General features: G+C 45.5%; 1 protein-coding gene across 1 annotated transcript in view; it reads right to left on the bottom strand.

Moving 5' to 3' along the window:
* Positions 1-17,280, bottom strand: part of CACNA2D3 (calcium voltage-gated channel auxiliary subunit alpha2delta 3) — an 865,909-nt gene that overhangs the window by 72,672 nt on the left and 775,957 nt on the right. The window contains exons 29-30 of the mRNA XM_047850751.1: positions 10,481-10,543; positions 7,267-7,337 (exon numbers count right to left, since the gene is read on the bottom strand). Of these exons, the coding sequence (XP_047706707.1) occupies positions 7,267-7,337; positions 10,481-10,543 (134 nt within the window). The remainder of the gene's footprint in view (positions 1-7,266; positions 7,338-10,480; positions 10,544-17,280) is intronic.

Below are 17,280 nucleotides of genomic sequence, written 5' to 3'. Positions count from 1 at the left end.
CAGAGAGAGAGGGAGACACAGAATCCGAAATGGGCTCCAGGCTCTGAGCTGTCAGCAAAGAGCCCGACACGGGGCTCGAACTCACGGACCGTGAGATCATGACCACGGCCGAAGTTGGATGCTGAACCGACAGAGCCACCCAGGTGCCCCTGGGATAAAATACTTTAATAAATAAACTTTATTTTACTTTAATAAATAAGATTTACTTCTTAAAGTAAGTTTTTCTTAAAGTTTATTCATTTATTTTGAGGGAGAGAGAGGGAGCAGGAGGGACAGAAAGAGAAGGAGAGAGAGAGGATCCTAAGCAGACTCTGCACTGTCAGCACAGAGGCTGATGTGGGGCTCAAACTCACAAACTGTGAGGTCATGACCTGAGCCAAAACCAAGAGTTGGTTACAACTGACTGAGCCACCCAGGCACTCCTTATTAAAATAAATTTTAATCAAGAAAATTTACTTGGCCTTTTGGACCTCCCTGGAGCCTCTTTCTGCCAGCAGAGATTGCAGATGTGATGGCTGGAGCTAAGCAGCTGTCTTGGACCATGAAGTAACCTTGAGTTTAAATGCCAATGGAGGAAGGTAGAGAAAAAAGATATGGTCATGGGTCCGTGATGACAACAAATTTGTATTTTCAGACTTCCTTCATGAAAAAGAGAAAAAGGCTCCCATGTTCTCTAGCCCCTTGTTATTCTAGAATTTCCTATTATTTCTAGAACTAACTCCTAACTGATATATTGGACTCTAAGTTTGAGAAACTTTCTTTTACTACCTCTTAGAGCAGAATAAGCATAAATGTGAACAAATATTTCCATAAGAAATACTTCAGTCTGCTCCAACTAGGGGAAAAGACGTGTGGGGATTAGGTAAACGTGGTCTGCCATCTGGAATCTGAGAGACAACAGTTCACATTCCGTGTCCCCCACTCACTACTGTGGGTGAACTTGGACAAGTTACTCACATGCTCAGCCACCACTTGTAGGACTTCATGGTCAAAGGGAAATAATGACAGTAGTAACTTCGTGGAGTTGTTATGGGGATTAATTAAGGTAATACACGTAAACTCCTTGGAATAATGCCCGTCCTGTACTTAATATTCAGTAAATGAGGCCTGCTGCTATTATGATGAGGACGAGGGCAGCGTTCTCCCTGTTGTCATTGGGGATGCTCAGGCAGGCAGCTTGAGGATTTTAAAGAGTGATGCACTGGAATTCTCATGTCTCTGCCTTCCAGAAAGTTTGGCTCAGAAACACACTTGTTCAAGCCAATCTGTCTTCTTGTTCCCTTCAATGCCACCTCTGACAAAGCATACTTCTGTGGAAACGGTCAGGTCAACAGGAAGCTGGGAAGCCATTACATTCATTACATGAGTGTTGAGTATTAGACATTGGGGGGGGCAGTCGGCATGAGAGAGCAGCCATCCAAACATAACAGGCTTCTCCTTTCACACTCTCTAGACTGAAAGGCCAGGACATTGGCTGAAATGCAACGTGACTACCAAGGACAGGGAAAGCTGCAGTCACCGGCCAGGGAGCCTGTACGGTTCCATCATGTAGAGACAGGAGAAGACACGTCCCAAGTCCTGAAGTCTACCTGACGTGTCACCTTTCTAGAAAGGCAATTTAGAGAGCAGAAGGAGCCACCACAGGGAATTCTGCACAAGCCAACTATGTTAATGAATGTGTGGGGCGAGGTGAGGAAGACATTCACCAGGCCCCATAGGGAAAATGTGGTGGTGGAGGGGTGAGAGCTCAGGCATGTTGCACCAAGCACATAACACAAACAAAACCGTATAAAGCAAAACACACACAGCCAAGATGGAGAGGACCTATCAGTAGCTCCCAAAGCAAAAACAGATTATTAGCAAGCGGTCCGTTTCTCTGCAAACCAAAGGCCAGGCAGGACCGATTGGTCTTTGCTTCCTCAAGCTGAATTCGATACACAAAGAACAAAGGAAGACCTTTTGGCAGAAACCACAAAGATAAAGTTTGGTAAAAGTACGCATTACTCCATTTAACCCCCACCTGCAGGTATACACATCCTTCTTTCAGTTCTATCTTGCTACTGAGAAAACTGAAACTTAGTGAGTGAATGCTGACCAATGTCAGGCAACTCCAAAGTGGATAGCACCTGGAATGGTACCCTGGTGCTCTTAACTTAGTATGTCTTGACCCTAGCCATGCATGAGAAGCACGTGGATGCTTTCAAAGAGCGTAAGTGCCTGGGCTCCATCCCCAGATGAATTTCATATGAATCTTTGGGGGTGCAGCCTGAGCACAGGCGTGTTTTAATAGCTCTCCAGTGACGGGTACCTGGGTGGGTGGAGCAGCTGACTCTTGATCTCAGCTTAGGTCATGATCCCAGGGTTATGGAATCTAGCCCCACATGGGGCTCTGCACTGAGCTTGGAGCCTGCTTGGGATTCTCTCTCTCTCTCTCTCTCTCTCTCTCTCTCTCTCTCCCCCTCCCCTTCTGCCCCCCTTCCCTGCTTGAATGCTTTTTCTCTCTTTAGAAAGCAAGCAAGAAAGAAAGAAAGCAAGGAAGGAAGGAAGGAAGGAAGGAAGGAAGGAAGGCAGGCAGGCAGGCAGGCAGGCAGGCAGGCACCCAGGTGGTTCAGTTGGTTACATGTCTGACCCTTGATTTCGGCTCAGGTCATGATCTCAGGGTTTGTGGGACTGAGCCTTGCACAGGGCTCTGCGCTGACAGGGTGGAGCCTGCTTGGGATTCTCTGTCTTCCTCTCTCTCTGCCCCTCCCCTGTTCATTTGCACATGCATGCACATGGGCACACACACACGCAATGCACTCTCTCTCTCTCTCTCAAAATAAATAAACATTAAAAATAAATAAATAAATAAAAGCAAAAGCTCTCCAGGGATGCTGACTGAGTCCAGGCCCACAGGCCCATCCCCAAGGCTGTGCTGTGGAGGTTAACTGTTGCATAGTAACCAGCTCTGGGGAGTTTTAATGATTAAAAAAAAGAAGAAAATGAAAAAAGAAAAAGATCAGACATTTGGAGCTATTATTTAAGAGCTAATCTTACATCCTGCCCACAATACTCTGCAATCTGCCGAGCAATTTCACATACTTTGTTTTAGCTAATTCTCACAAAATCCCCTAAGGTCCACATTTGGGTGAGGAAGAAACTGAGGCTGGGAGACGGGGAGTCTGTGCAAGGCCACACACGGCGATTCTGGTGCTCAACCTAGAGTCCTCTTAGCTCAAGTGCAGTGTGTCAAAGAGGCCCCATCAGGAACCATGGATACTCTCCTATCTATCTATAGGTATATAAAATATCATTTTATATATAAAACATATATACATATTCAATTCTCCTGGATATTTGACACTGAATTTGAATCACTGGGGACAAGAAGTGGGGGAGATACATGAATTCTAAGAAAAATCCTTTGAAACTAGGTGTTCTCTTAGTAATCTGAAGAGGGGTGACACTACTGCCAATGACAAGAGAGAGAACCATGGGGTGTGGATTTTGAGAAACAGGAATGCAAGGCTCTTACTGGCTGTGAACGTGAGTGCAAGAGAAAAATAGCTACGCTGGAAAACCCTACATGAGTCACCATTCCGGGGAGTCTACTTACTCTCTGTGATAAGAATGAAGAAGTATTTGAAGTTCTCTGTCTGGATTTCAACGCAAAAAGCTGACCAGGCACATGGTAGATCTCATGAGAAAATACATGAAGCCTGAAAACATGGTTTGGTTTAAAGATTTATCAACTTCAGCTAAAAGAAATCTGGCTGATGCTATCACTCAGCTGGCCTCCCATCCTCAAAGTCCTGCTTGCCCTGATAAGACACTGCTGAGCCAACATCTTCCTCAAGCTCCCCTTCACTTCTCAAACAGAACAGGAAGAAGCTCCATGCACAACTCAATGCTACTCTACACAGAACCAGGTTAAGGGCAGACACTAGAAAATTCTCTCTGAGCTCAAACTGCAGGCTGTTTGAATCCAGCTCTGTTACACAGAGACTTAGGGCAGCTTCTTAACCTTTCTAAGCCTCATTATTTCCATCTGTAAAATGGGTATATTTATACCCAGGGCCAGCGTCATGGGCATACAGCCTGTGTCATTGCACAAAACCCTGTACTTGGAAGGGCCCCAGGCTTCGTTGAATATTCTGCTGTTGGCGGTCTTGAAATTCTTAATAGGTTTTGAACAAGGGACCCCAGATTTTCAGTTTGCACTGGACTCTACAAATGATGCAGCTGGTCCTGTTTATACCTGTCCCACAGAGTACTGGAAAGTGCTGCAAGAGGTAAGATCTGTCAGGTGCAGCTCAGGTCTGGTGTGGGGTAGGTGCTCCTGGAAGGTAGCCACTGTGACCATTACTTTCACACTGCTGAAGCTATTAGCATGTTATTTGGCCCATCATACTATGTCACAGGTAACCAGGGTAGACAGAGTCAAGTCAAAGACTGAGCTAAAGTGACAACGAATGACCATTTTGTCTTTTAGATTATCTGCACACACTGCCACGGAACCTTCTTGAAGCTCCCTTGAGTTGGTAATTTGCACAAATCTGTGGCTTCCTTCCCATCCCCATGGTGCTGTAGACACAGAAGTGGATATTCTTTCCCTCTGATGACGCTGCTAAGTAGAAGGGCCATCCGGTCACCAGATAAGTGACTACACAATCAAGGCAAGAGTCCACTGTCATGTAAACAAGCATCATCTTGCTTTAGAGAGAGAGGCGGCAAATCTGGACCAGGGGAGAGAGACAAAGGGAAGGTGACAGAGGGGGATGGTGTTCTCCCCTGTGAGCTCTTTCTGGAGAAAGTGGTTTGTAGGGTTCTTGTCTGTGAAACTCATGTTTTAGGACTGGATACAACCAGATCAAATCAAGAAACCTTGTGCCATCCTGGCACTGTCCAAGACACCGAGAGGAGAGAAGATGGGAAGTCAGTGAATTCAGGGAATGGGTCCTGGGCTTTTCCCTGGGTTCAATCACGTCCCCAAAGCAATTCAGCCTCCAGGCATCCTGTGTTCCGGGGTGGGGCTCGCTTTCACGGGGACCACAACTTCTGTTCCAGAGCACCATCAGGTACTTTGGGCTACCTCTTTTCAGTGCTGCTGAAATATAGGCCTTCCCTGAACAAAACGACTGTCACCCTTATGCTCTGAGGACACACTGCTTGCTGTAAAAGGCAGGGGCACCGCAGCACCCCCAATGCTGGAGGCCCCCTCGCCAGGCAGCGTGGGAAGTCTGCTGTGAGGTGTGTGGATGCAGAAGGAGCACCACCTGGTGCCAAGCAGAAAGCGAAGCCAAGACTGAGCAAAGATCCGCAGCGATACAAATCACAGCAGCAGCTAGCCATCATTGAGCCCTTAATATATGCCAGGCACCGGGTACGGGCCTTCTGCTTATTATTACCCCATTAACTCTGACAGCATCCCATGGAAGTAATTATTATTATCACCTTCATTTTCCACATAAGGAAACCAAAGCTGGAGAGGTAACTTGACTCAGTTCTAAGGCACGCAGCTAGTAAATGTCAGAGTCTGGATTTGAATCCAATCCATCTGACTCCAAAACATAAACATAAACTCTCATTGCTCTGGTGGCCCCTGTGAGGGCCCCTTCAAAGAGGCCCATGATCATTGTCAGCTAACTCCCAGAGGACAACAGATACTGTTACACTTGTGTCAAGTCCCTACTCCTTACCTTTTTTCAAATATGTTAGCTACTCTCACAGCAAAAGAAAGTTCTAGATTCATGCCAACCATGCTTCAATCACATGAAGGAGAAGACTGGGAATTTACAATCCTACTACAACCTTTCTCTTTCTCCCACCAAGCTTTTTGAAAGGAATATCCAAGAGGGAAAAGGAAAAAAAAAAAAAGATTTTGTTAAAGAAGTTGAAAAATATGCTTTCGAATGAGAAACACGTGTGTGATTATTCTCATCTTTTGTCTTCCCCCACCACTGAGTCGAAAGGAAACTAACAGGACACAAATGCACACACATCCACGTCAAGATAGGAACAACCAGTGGTGCCCTGCAGGGCAGACAATCCAGACGCTGCCCTGGGAAGCTTTAAGAAGCGCTGGAAAACTCCACAGCAACCCAAGCCCAGCTCCAAGCAGGGTTTTCAAGCACGTGTAGCAAAAGAGGAAAACACCGCACTTGAATTTTAAGAAAGGGAATTGAACACCCCGCGGCAGGCAGGCTGGGGGCAGGCAAGTGAGTGTGTCAGAGAGCGCATAAGTGCTGGAGGTATGCCAGTTTTTTATATCATTTCTTTTTTCCCCTCCTTCTGGCACAAACAAGCTATGGAATCTCAAAAATTGGGTCATCATTTTTGAATTCCCTGCTTTCAGCACAGCGCTCAGTTGGTCTTGTTGACTGGCTCAAAAGTCCGATTTCCTGAGCTAACACTTCCTGGCCATTCAGCTGCACGGAGTAATGACTAGGGGCCTGCCTTTCCCACCAGCAACAGCGGTTCTCACAGGTGAGCCGAGGTCCATCCTTGTAGTGCCTGCTATTATGTATTTAACGGCATCAAATATGCCCACGAAAGCACCGCTTCAAAGACTGTCATTTCCTGTTGACTCTGGGGTGGGGTGGGGGACATTACTGACATCCTGATCTCCTTGGGGAGATGGCTTTTCCCATAGGCTTTGGTGTCCCCCAAAGCATGGCCATCCTGCCCAGGAGAGAGTGGGGCCAAGCGGAAGCTGTCATACATAAGCTTCACTTAGGGTCAGTGACAGCGCTCACGACCGAGGTGCCAGTAGAACTGGGCACCATCTGGGTTTTCTTCTAGCAGCAGATTTTAACTTCCCTCCATCTGGGGGCAGGTTTTGAGACCTTTCACTTGATTTTCCAAAATTGTATCGGCAGGTGTCTGTCACTTTTTATCCCCCATTTCCAGATTTCTAGCAGCCTTCCCCAGTTTGCCAATGTGAGACAAAATACAGTCCTCCTTTTTAGCCAGCGGAAAACATTTCCTATGTCTTTGCAGCCACTTGCTTGAGACTGCTATCATTGCGTCCCAGCGAAGGCTCTGACTCCAGTATTGGCCTCCAATAAACCCTATTCTGGGTGAACAGGAAACCCATTGTGAGCTGAGTTTCTGTGACTCTTAACACTCATGCAAGAGGCATCGAATTTCAGCAAGATCTTCTGATGTATGAACACCCGTACAAACCAGGCAGGGGTCAAGTCTGGGCTTGCTTTATTTGACCTTGGTTCGTTTTATTTTATTTAGGCAAACTTTTCCAGGGGGCGCAGGGGGCCATAAAATCCTTACCTTTTAAAGGAGCCCATTGTTAACAGTTTGTTCATCACGGCCCCTTCGACCTCGCCAAAAAAGTCTCCAGTCTGCGGGGAAGAAAAGAAGACCCAGGAGGAAGTATAGATAAACAATGTGCCCAAACACCAGAGAATAGAAACGGGCGCAGCTCTGTGTTCTGGAGCAAAAGGCGCTGTCACATTAAAGTGGAGTATGTCCTCACAATCAGTAGAAGTGGTGGGATTACGCAGCAGACTAGAAAGCTGACAGCAAGGTTCCACCATACGCGGCACTTGCAAAGAGCGCCGGCTTCGCAAACCGCAAGCGGAGCACTGGAACTGAAATGCACACGCATGCGCGCGCACACGCGCACAGACATGCGCGCACACACCCCTCCCCCCCACCCCCACACCCGGATGCAGTAAGCCTTCACCTGCGCTCAGTCTCTTGTGATTAAAACCCTGCTTCGTAGAAAGAAACAAGCTATGAGAGGCCTTCCCAAGCAGTAATAAAAAGAATTGTTTATAATTCCTGGATGACCTGTTTAGGGAAATGTAGCCGTCCTCTTCATCGGCCCTATAAATCTCCTGCTGTTGAGAATGCATCTATTCTCAAAATCGCTTTCTGAAGAGCACACGCAATTGTGTCCCTGGGCAGTTACCATGTGGACAAATCAGGCAGCCCAGGGCCCAGCCCCTTGAAGAGGCTTAATCAGACCTCTAATGGCTCACCCCTACGTCCTCAGGGCATTTAGGGTGTAGCAGTCCTTCCCCACCACCTGATTGATGTTTTTGCCTCAGACCAGCTCTTGGTGTTGGCTGAGATTTGCATACTCTGAATGGTGGGATGAAAAATTAACATCCTTGCCCATCCCTCCAGGCTCTTGGAGCCATAGTCCTCCAGGTCTCATGGGAGAGGGTGTAGGCAGTGCAGCTGAAAAGAGCTTGGGACAACAGCCTTCTTCTGCCAACACCCTGGAATGAGCCAGTGTAGACCAGTAGAGAACCCCCATGTCTACGGTGGGTGCTCTAAGGATTTATAACTTCTGTGTGGGGTGAGTGGAGGGCATTACCGTCAGAGCCTGAATTAATAAATTCCATAGGCTTTGTATTAGCTAAATCCCGATTCAAATTACAACTGAGTGACCTCAAGCACGCTCCTGGGAGTTTTCAGGCAGAAAGGCATAGAAAGACTTTGTCAGAAAGTCACGAAAGAGAAGAGGAAGAAGAAGGAAATGACATTTCACTGACTAAATATGGAGCATTGCCTCTTTCGTTCCAGGGACAATTGGGATCTTTTGCAAAGTCTATGAGTGTGTGCTGCAGCGAGGAGCTAGGACATTTGTATTTTGTGTGTGTAAATATGCCAGTGTCAATGGAACTGGTTGTTAGATGAAGAACCACCCTAATTGGGGTGCAGGAAACCAGACAACATCAAACAAAGGCAGAGCAGGCCAGTTGGCTCCCTGGGCAACGCTGCAGGGCTGTCCCAGGGAGAGATCCAGCAGGGAGCAGAGCGCACGTGCAGGCCGGGACTGGGTAGGAGTGGGTCACACTGTGGGCCAGTCGAGAACCCCCAGGGACCAGGCTCCTATCTCAGCCCTCCATCATCCTGGTGGGAGGACAGGGTTCCTCCTCAAAGGTGGTTAATTTGGATTCCTGCTCCACTGACTCTTGAAAGTTTGGGTTTTTTTCCTCCCAGCCAAACAGGCATATTATCATAGGCCTCTGGGCTCTTGCACTCTCTCAGACTGGCTTTATGTCATGGGTTCACTCCTATCTGATCTTTACCAACTGTCCAATGTCCAGTGATGGTGAGCATCCGAGGAGACAGGCTGTGGGCAGTTTAATTTCTAACATTGTAGCTTTTCTCTCATCACAGGTGCATTTAAGATTCCCACAACATTTTCGTGGATAAGAAGGGAAATTCAAGCACAATTCCACATGTGACCCAGAGCCAGTTCTGATAAATTAACAAGGCACTGAGGTCAGACTCCTTAGCAACTTAAGGACAATTAACTAATTTATTTAGGCATTAATAGCCCTATCGTAGTGTTGACTGCTAAAAAATTTCAAATGATTTAAATGGGACTTCATTATAAAATGGCTGTCAATCATCCTTTTACAGAGCCCACCAGGAGGCTCAGGCAGGTAATGTGAGGCGCCCACCCCCAAACTAGTGAAGGAAGAGAGTGCGTCCCAGAGACCACGCACCTCCTTCTCTAGTGTTCCTTTATCATGCTAAACACATGTGTTTTACACAGATCTCTGAATAGGCTAATTTAATTTCTAATTGCAGAACAAGTTTTTCTGTGCATAGTTTTAAAGGAGAAACCTGGGGCACGCTGGCGGCTCAGCTGGTTCAGCATCTGACTCTTGATTTCGGCTCAGGGCATGACCTCATGGTTCGTGAGTTCGAGCCCCGCGTCTGGCTCTGTGCTCTGACCACATACAGCCTGCTTGGGATTCTCTCCCCCCACCCACCACCCCCTCAAAACGAATAAATAAACTTTAAAAAAGACAGAGAAACCTGTTTTCTCCATTACAATGCTATTGTTTTGAACTCTTATTTTGATTTCCAAACACAGTGGAGATTTCTGGAGATTTCTGTTCTTGGCCCCATTGCTGAGTGTCTTCCCATATCTTTTCCCTTGCCTCACACTGTGTACAGCTCAGTCAAATGAAGAAAATTTCTTCTCTCTTTCTGGATCCTTTTCCCTCAGTGTTGAGTGTTGACAGCCCAAGTTAATCCCTGAACCCAGATAACTGATTTTTAAAAAGCTAAAACCAGAAAGAAAGTCATAAGGAATAATTATGCTGGAATGTGTGTGTGTGTGTGTGTGTGTGTGTGTGTGTGTGTGTGTGTGTGTGGTGTATATATATGGAAAAAGTATTTAAATTTGAAGGAAACCTCCTTCAAATTGTCCAAACTCTTTAAGGCACCTCTACTTTTGAGGCCAAGTGTTCTACAAATTGAACATTTTATGAGTGAGAAAGCAGACCCTGGGCTCTGCCCCACCCCCACCCCCCAACTGGGAGGTAAAAACTCTTTGGGGCCTGCTGAGAAGTAGGCTGTGATATTTTTAGAGGGACAGAAATAAGGGTTAATAATCTCCTGCTATTACTTCTTAAATATAGATCATTGTCTCAAAGTTTTAACACTACCCTTTGTTCCCCTCACCTACACTCATCCTGAGCTCCTTACTTTGAGTTGGTAGAAATTTCTCACTCACCTGGGTGTAGTCTTCAGACACCAGAATAAACCCATTATTGTCTATGAGGTAACAGTTCACAGTCTAGAAAAGAAAAAATACCACAGTTTCAACTTTGGATCCTCCGACTGCTTTTACACAAAATGACGTACTTCCAACCTGAGAGAAACCTACTGTAGGTTGTTTGGGGGGGGGAATTGGAAATGCCTGTTGGCTCTAGGAGTTGAGGCCATGGTTAAGCTAACCCCAGTGTTTACTTGGCAAAACTAACAAACAAAAACAAAACACTAAGCAAGCCTTGAACATCCCAGATTAGGATAAAAAGAATACATGTTAAAAAATTAATTACAGTTTATCTTCCTTCCCCCACCCCCCACCCCCACCCCTTTCTATGACCTGAAGACTATTTCCCAGGAACAAAGTGTTCACAGGCCCCGAGCCTGCATGCATCGCGGCTGAAATGCAGGCTGTTTTGAAAGCAAAACGCCAGCACAATGTCATTACCCTAATGATGTATTAATGAAAACACTGTGTCGGCTCAGAAGACCATCAGGGGACCAGGTAATATTTTTTAATTTGTTCATAGACTTAGGCAGGGGGGAAGGGGCAGACTTCTGTTAAAGGGGCCCCTCAGGCCTCCTAAAGGTTTTCAAACTGTGTTTTTAATTGGGAGCTGGATTTGGGGGCAGGGCTGTTAGCTTTTGGTAGCTCAGACTTATGAATTGTAGACAGCAAGGTAAACCCAAACCTCTGCTTCCCCCACAGTACTTTAATCTCAAGTGAATGATTTGCTACAGGCTAAGTTTTAATTACAGTGCTGTGGGGTTTAAACTTAAGGTTTAATTCCATCCTTGATGTAACTCAGTTTCTATTTATTGCAGCTTTACATACCGACTGCAACATTTAATTTGTAACATATCTTTACCCTGAGCTAAACTCCCCCTAGCTCCGGGCCACCACAGGGCTGGTGTTTTCTGGGACATTTGCCTATCTGTGGAGCTGTTTTCAGGCAGGCACAAAAGTCCAGCAATGAGTTGGTCCAAAAGTTTCATCCTTTATTACTAGGTCGTGGTGGGGAATCAGCAGAAACTTAAAAGCCATGCTGGCACCTTTTTTTTTTTTTTTTTTTTTTTAAAGAGGCCCAAACAACTGTATTTGGCACCTTTTATAAAAGAGTTGGCTGCTTTGGTGAGTAATCAGGTTTTTCTCGGTTGTCCAAAGAAGGCTGAATGAATGACTTGGGTAACCAGGTTCCACTCTTGCTATTTGAAGAAGCTCTTTAGCTGTATGGACACTACTTGGGCCCTACTGGGTGGGAATCTTGACAAACCTTCTCCATTTTTTGAAGATAGCATTATGAAAGCAATCCCATAGAGCTGTGCCATCCAACATGGCAGCCATTAGCTATATGCAGATTTAAATTTAATTTTTTTGTGAATTAAAACTCAATAAAATTAAATATCTAGTTCTTTGGGAGCATTAGTCACATTTCAAGTGCTTTGCACTACCTTGGCTGGTGATTATACCTGTGGACATTTCCATCACTGTAGAAAGTTCTCTTGGACAGGAATGCTGTAGATTACACTAGTACTCCTATGAGTTTTAAGCCAGGCTCCCCTGGGTCATGTTAGACAAATCCATATCTTTGTTTATTTGAATGTCATGATCCTTTACTGAAGCAAAGGGAGGCTAACCTCCATTTCATTAATAAATATACAAGAACAGAATTGGCCTCCACGTGTGGGTATTGACTAAATCCTCCCAGTTGCATAGAGAATCAAAGTCATCATACCCACCTCCACCCCTAATTATAAAATTAGTTTCCACTCAAACATGCCTAGCCAATGAGTACTCTTGCTATCACAGGGTGACTACCTCTCCATCTAATGTTGTAAATAATGGATAGTACAAAGCAGGTACAAGGCCAATAGATATAAAAGTCAACTGAAAATCTTGAGAAAGAAGGATGCTTCCATGAAGTCCATGAAAGTGATGCTGGCGATAGCTCCAATCACATGGGAAGACACTGGCAGGTTAGACTCTCCCAGAGCAATCTCCCAGAGCTCTGCTAGCCTATAGTCTACACATGCACTACTGATCCAGTCATGTGGGTCACATTAGTCTACATCCTACCAGAAATAAGTGAAAGAGGAACAAGAGGGCCAGCCAAGGCTCCTGGAGGATTATATGCTTCAGCTTCCACTTTCCTCACAGGTGCCTCAGATTTTGCTCCAACATAGTGGGTGGGCTCCTGGGTAAGGACTGAGGTATGACACTTGTTTCTTCTACACCAAGTACAAATTGGCATTTACTTCTCGGGCTATGTTTCCATTTAACATTTTTTTTTCATTCATTTCTCCCCCCCTCCCCCCCCCCCCCGGCTCCCCCTTAAGTTAGGATTCCATGACAGGAACTTGGTGGCAGAGAAGACCATGCTTATTGATGGGTAGCTTTGAATTTCATGTTTGCACTGATTATAAAAATACTTGGTCACCCTTTTAAGCAAGAAACAGAATGGCCAAGGTTGTGATACAAATCACTGAAAAAAAACCAAGGTCAAAATCAAGGATGCTGTGTCATTAATGTGACTATGATGATTTCCTGAAGAGGCAGCCTTACCAGCAAGTGCTTAGATTAAATGATTACTGGGAAGTGTGGTGTAGGTGAGTCGGGCCATGGACTTAGGTGAGCAGAGTACCAGGTTATGGGGCAGTAAGGACAGAATTGCCAGATTCCAGTCTGATCAACTGTTTTCTCTATGTCTCTTTACAATAATTAATATTCAGTTGTCTTCTCCATACTCCCTTTCCTCCAATAAAAGAAAACAGAGGAGATATTTTCTCAGTTTTCTGTCACTATGCTACTTTCCCCACAAACTAAGCCAAGCATCTTAGAAGGTGTCCACTTATCACCCTGTCCTAAGGGTGGACAGTCAGACAGAAGGGCTTGGAGGAAAGAGCTCTACATTTTGACAGATATTGCAAGTGCCTATTCCACAGCCACCTTTGATAAAACATGTAGGGATGAGGTTGTTTGAAAAAAAATGCAGACAGGGAGAAAGAGAGGCAGAGAGAATTTGATTTCCTTAAAAAAAAAAAAACAAAAAACTTTCTTGATGATGATTGGGTAAGTCAAGATTGCTCAGAGAGGTCTGATTCCTGTCCCAAAGGCAGATCAGGCAGATACCTGAGGTTAGAGGCCATGGGAATTGGGCAGTCACAGGTGGTAAGGAAAGGCAGTGAGGAAGGGTACTTGGGAGTAGGAAACACAGCACCAAGGCTGTGTTAACCAGAAGGTGGTTTTAGCCCCCAGGCTAACACATCCACTTCAGAATCAGAGACTCTGAGCAATTGCTATCAGTTGACCTTGAGCAAAGTCTTTACCACTGTGAGTCTCAGGTTTCTTACCTAAAAGGTGGAGCTAGCAAGAACCCTTTGTTAGGCTGTTGAGAAGATTAAATGAGAGGGTGAGTGCAAAGTGTTGAGCACAGTGTAAGGTGCACGGGGCACAGTAAGTAGTCAAAAACCTGTGCTTGCATCCACTCGGCAAAGAGTGTTTATTGATCACCTACTATGCATCATCTTTATCCTAATTAGTATCCTAATGCTATGAATTTAGAGTTCCTCAGAAAGGGAAGCTGTTCCATTGTTCATAGCAAGAGGTTGTGCAGGCAGGTTGGCTGAACTTTGTTGCTTTCTGTTTAACCTTTTTCTTTTGGGGGATGCCTTCTGCCTGTTTTGGTTGGTGCAGGCTGAGCAATGATTTGAAACAACTCACTTAGAAGCCCAGTATCATACTGCCTGTTGTTTTCATTTGTGGGGAGAGAGAGGAAGAGAGACAGAGGGGGAGGGCTGGTTCTTCCATCTGAGGGTAGGGCCTGGGTCTCTGCATTCCAGGTGTGCACTGTAAGGGGTCACTCCTTACTACTTTTCTCCACGTCTCACAATTTCAACCCTAATATTTCAGCTGTAGAGCAGTCTGACCCTTACTTCACACCACATGATGTATCTATTCATCACTGGCCAACTGTCTTTATCAAGATACTGTCTTTTAAACAATTTGTTGCAAAGTGGTTATTTTGGAAAGAAGTGCTTGGTAGGATCCCCTGTGCCCTTGCCCTCAATAGCTACTGCATTGACTGTCAAACCCCCTCCTGACTGGAGTCTTTCTAGACATGGAGGCACCAGGTGGCTTGGATTTAGCCCTTCCCGAGTCTGTCCTACTTCGAGGAGACCCTTCAGATTCCAGAGGAAATGCCTACAAGGCCTTATAAAGTCCAGTCATTGATTATTATCTTGACTCCTCTGGACAAGCAAGGGTAGCAGCTGCGCTGGAATACGAAGTTTTATATCCACTCACTGCCCCCAACATCTCCTCCAAATTGCCCCAGTAGGGGAGAACGTTCTCATCTTCCACTCTCCTTGCAAATATTCTGGTGCTCTCATTAGGAGAGGGAGGCTGTTGGAAAGATGAGTGGGAGAAGAAAATGAGAGTGTGAGACAACGGTGCCACAGGTCAGGCTGAGATTAGAGGTGGGCAGGACTTTCCTTCTCCATTTCCATCCGAATGCCAACCACGCTTGCATAGAGTGCAGTAACCTCGGCCACCCCAGTGCCTTGCGGCCACCCCAGTGCCTTGCACGTGGTATTCTCTGCCCGTGAAGCTCTTCTCTGGCTTCAGGCACTGTCTTCAATGTCATCTCCTCCCTCTTCAGTTGACCTACATGTTATCTCCTCAGAGAAACCTTCCCAGATCACCCCTTTCGTTTAATTCACAGCACTTATCACAGTGGATAATCACGTACACTTGTCTTCCCTGCTAATCAGTCAGTTCCAGTAGGAAAGAGGGCATTTCTGACTCTACTTCCCATTGAATCCCCAGGGGTGACATAAAAGGGCTTAGTAAACATGTCTGGAGGGAATGAATGAGTATGTGAAGTACTGCCTCTGGATCTCTAAAGTTGACATTCACCCAGGATGGAATGGAGCTCCTCAAAAGTCTTCAGTCAGACCCACGGCCAGGCCCTCCAAGTCACATGGCTCAGGCACCGCCTGGGCCAACTAAGGATGTCTACTTTTCCAGATGGGAAGATATCTGGCCATACTGACTCCACCCAGCAGCCCAGGGCACTCCAGCCAGGGCTCAGGGAGTCTACTGATGGAGGGAGACAGAGGGGCTGGAATGGGTCCAAAGCAAAGCGTGTCTGATAAGTCTGAGGGAGTTGGGCCAGGTCTTCAGTGCAGAGGAGAAGCCAGAGCATGTGAACTTAATGAGTCCCCACAGCTGTTTTTAATGGGGACCTCATCACTTGAGGGCAGTTGGGGGAGAGGGAGGGACATGGTCTCAAAGGCTTAATTAAAAGTCATGAAAGGAGAATGACACATGGAAAGAGTGTGCTGAAAGGTGGGAAGGGACTTTGTGGGAAAGCAGGACTGGCATTTCCATGTGAAACTATGTCAACTGGTTGCCTGAAGCCAAACTTAAGAGTCAAAAATGGGGAAGGGATGATAGTTTCACAGTGCAGGATGACGATATTTGAGCATCAGATCAAGTTCAGAAATGAGAGCAAACTCAATGTGTAATTTTCCAAGTATGTGGGCCTTTCCATGACATTCATAGGAGGGCTTATCCCAGTGACTGCTGAAGAAGATCATTAGCGGTGAGGAAGGCATGTATGCTGTGCTCACTGGGCCCAGGGGAGGCTGCCAATACTCCTAGAGGGCATATGCCATTGCTGTCTGAGGTTTTAGATTCAGGGGAGCCACTAACTCTAAGGAAAGAAAAAGTCTGTTGACATTTTTGGTTTATAGCTGACCTTTATTGAGTGTTTACCATTTGCCAGGAACTGTACCATGCATTTTCCATATATTATCTCATTCATTCCTCGCCATTACCCTGTGAGGTGGATATTCCTATCCCCACAGAGAGGTTCAGAAACTTGCTCAAGGTCAACAGCTCATTACTGTCAGAGCCACAATTTCAAGCCGGCTGTTCTAACTCTGCAGCCTGCTCGTTTAACCACCGTGCTATATCACCTGTGAATTCAGTCATTGAACAACAAATAGATACTAGATGTTTCTAACTCTGGTTAGTGGCACCCATTCCCACTTACTTTTATATGTGAGGATGCACAGAGGCAGTGAGGATATAGGAAAATGACTGCCTCAGGTTTTATTCATCAAATTGTTTAACTATTCATCCATCTATCCATCCAACTACCCAGGAACCAATCAACCAATCAACTCTCCAAAACACCATCCATCCCACCAGCCAACCAACCATCCATCCAGTCACCCAACTAACCAACACACTATCCTTAGTTCTCTTGCCATAAATTGGGATTAGTAATTGTACCTACTATATGAGTGAAGGGCTTAACACAGGGTCTCGTGGCACTGATTAATCAATATTATTATTGAGCTATGTTGTCTTGAGCTGAGTACCCCAATATGATAATAAATGTCTCAAAGGCAGAGGAGAGGTTTGAGGCTTCTTGAGTGTCTTCTGAATGGCATTCTCTAACTTACTAGAGGGCATAGATCATAAGGTGTCACAAAATGTTCTTTCCTAAAGGAAAATTATTTTCGATCTGATGGTCAAAGAAAATTGGACTTTTGCTCAAAAGCTAATTGATTGGCTTTTAGTCTTTGGATAGTGATTCATACAACAATGATCTTTGGGGACTGAGCCTTTTGTGTTTAACTTCATCCCGGTTTCCCTTTTATACTTCTCTCCTTGTTTTTGCCTACTTTTTTGAAATATATTCCTAATCGATGCTTTCTGTGTTGACATTATATTTGGTTAGGATTTGTTGATATTTG

The sequence above is a fragment of the Prionailurus viverrinus genome, chromosome A2 (assembly GCF_022837055.1).
Source record: "Prionailurus viverrinus isolate Anna chromosome A2, UM_Priviv_1.0, whole genome shotgun sequence".
In the NCBI taxonomy this organism is placed as follows: domain Eukaryota; kingdom Metazoa; phylum Chordata; class Mammalia; order Carnivora; family Felidae; genus Prionailurus; species Prionailurus viverrinus.
This window is presented reverse-complemented; position numbering and strand designations above follow the sequence as displayed.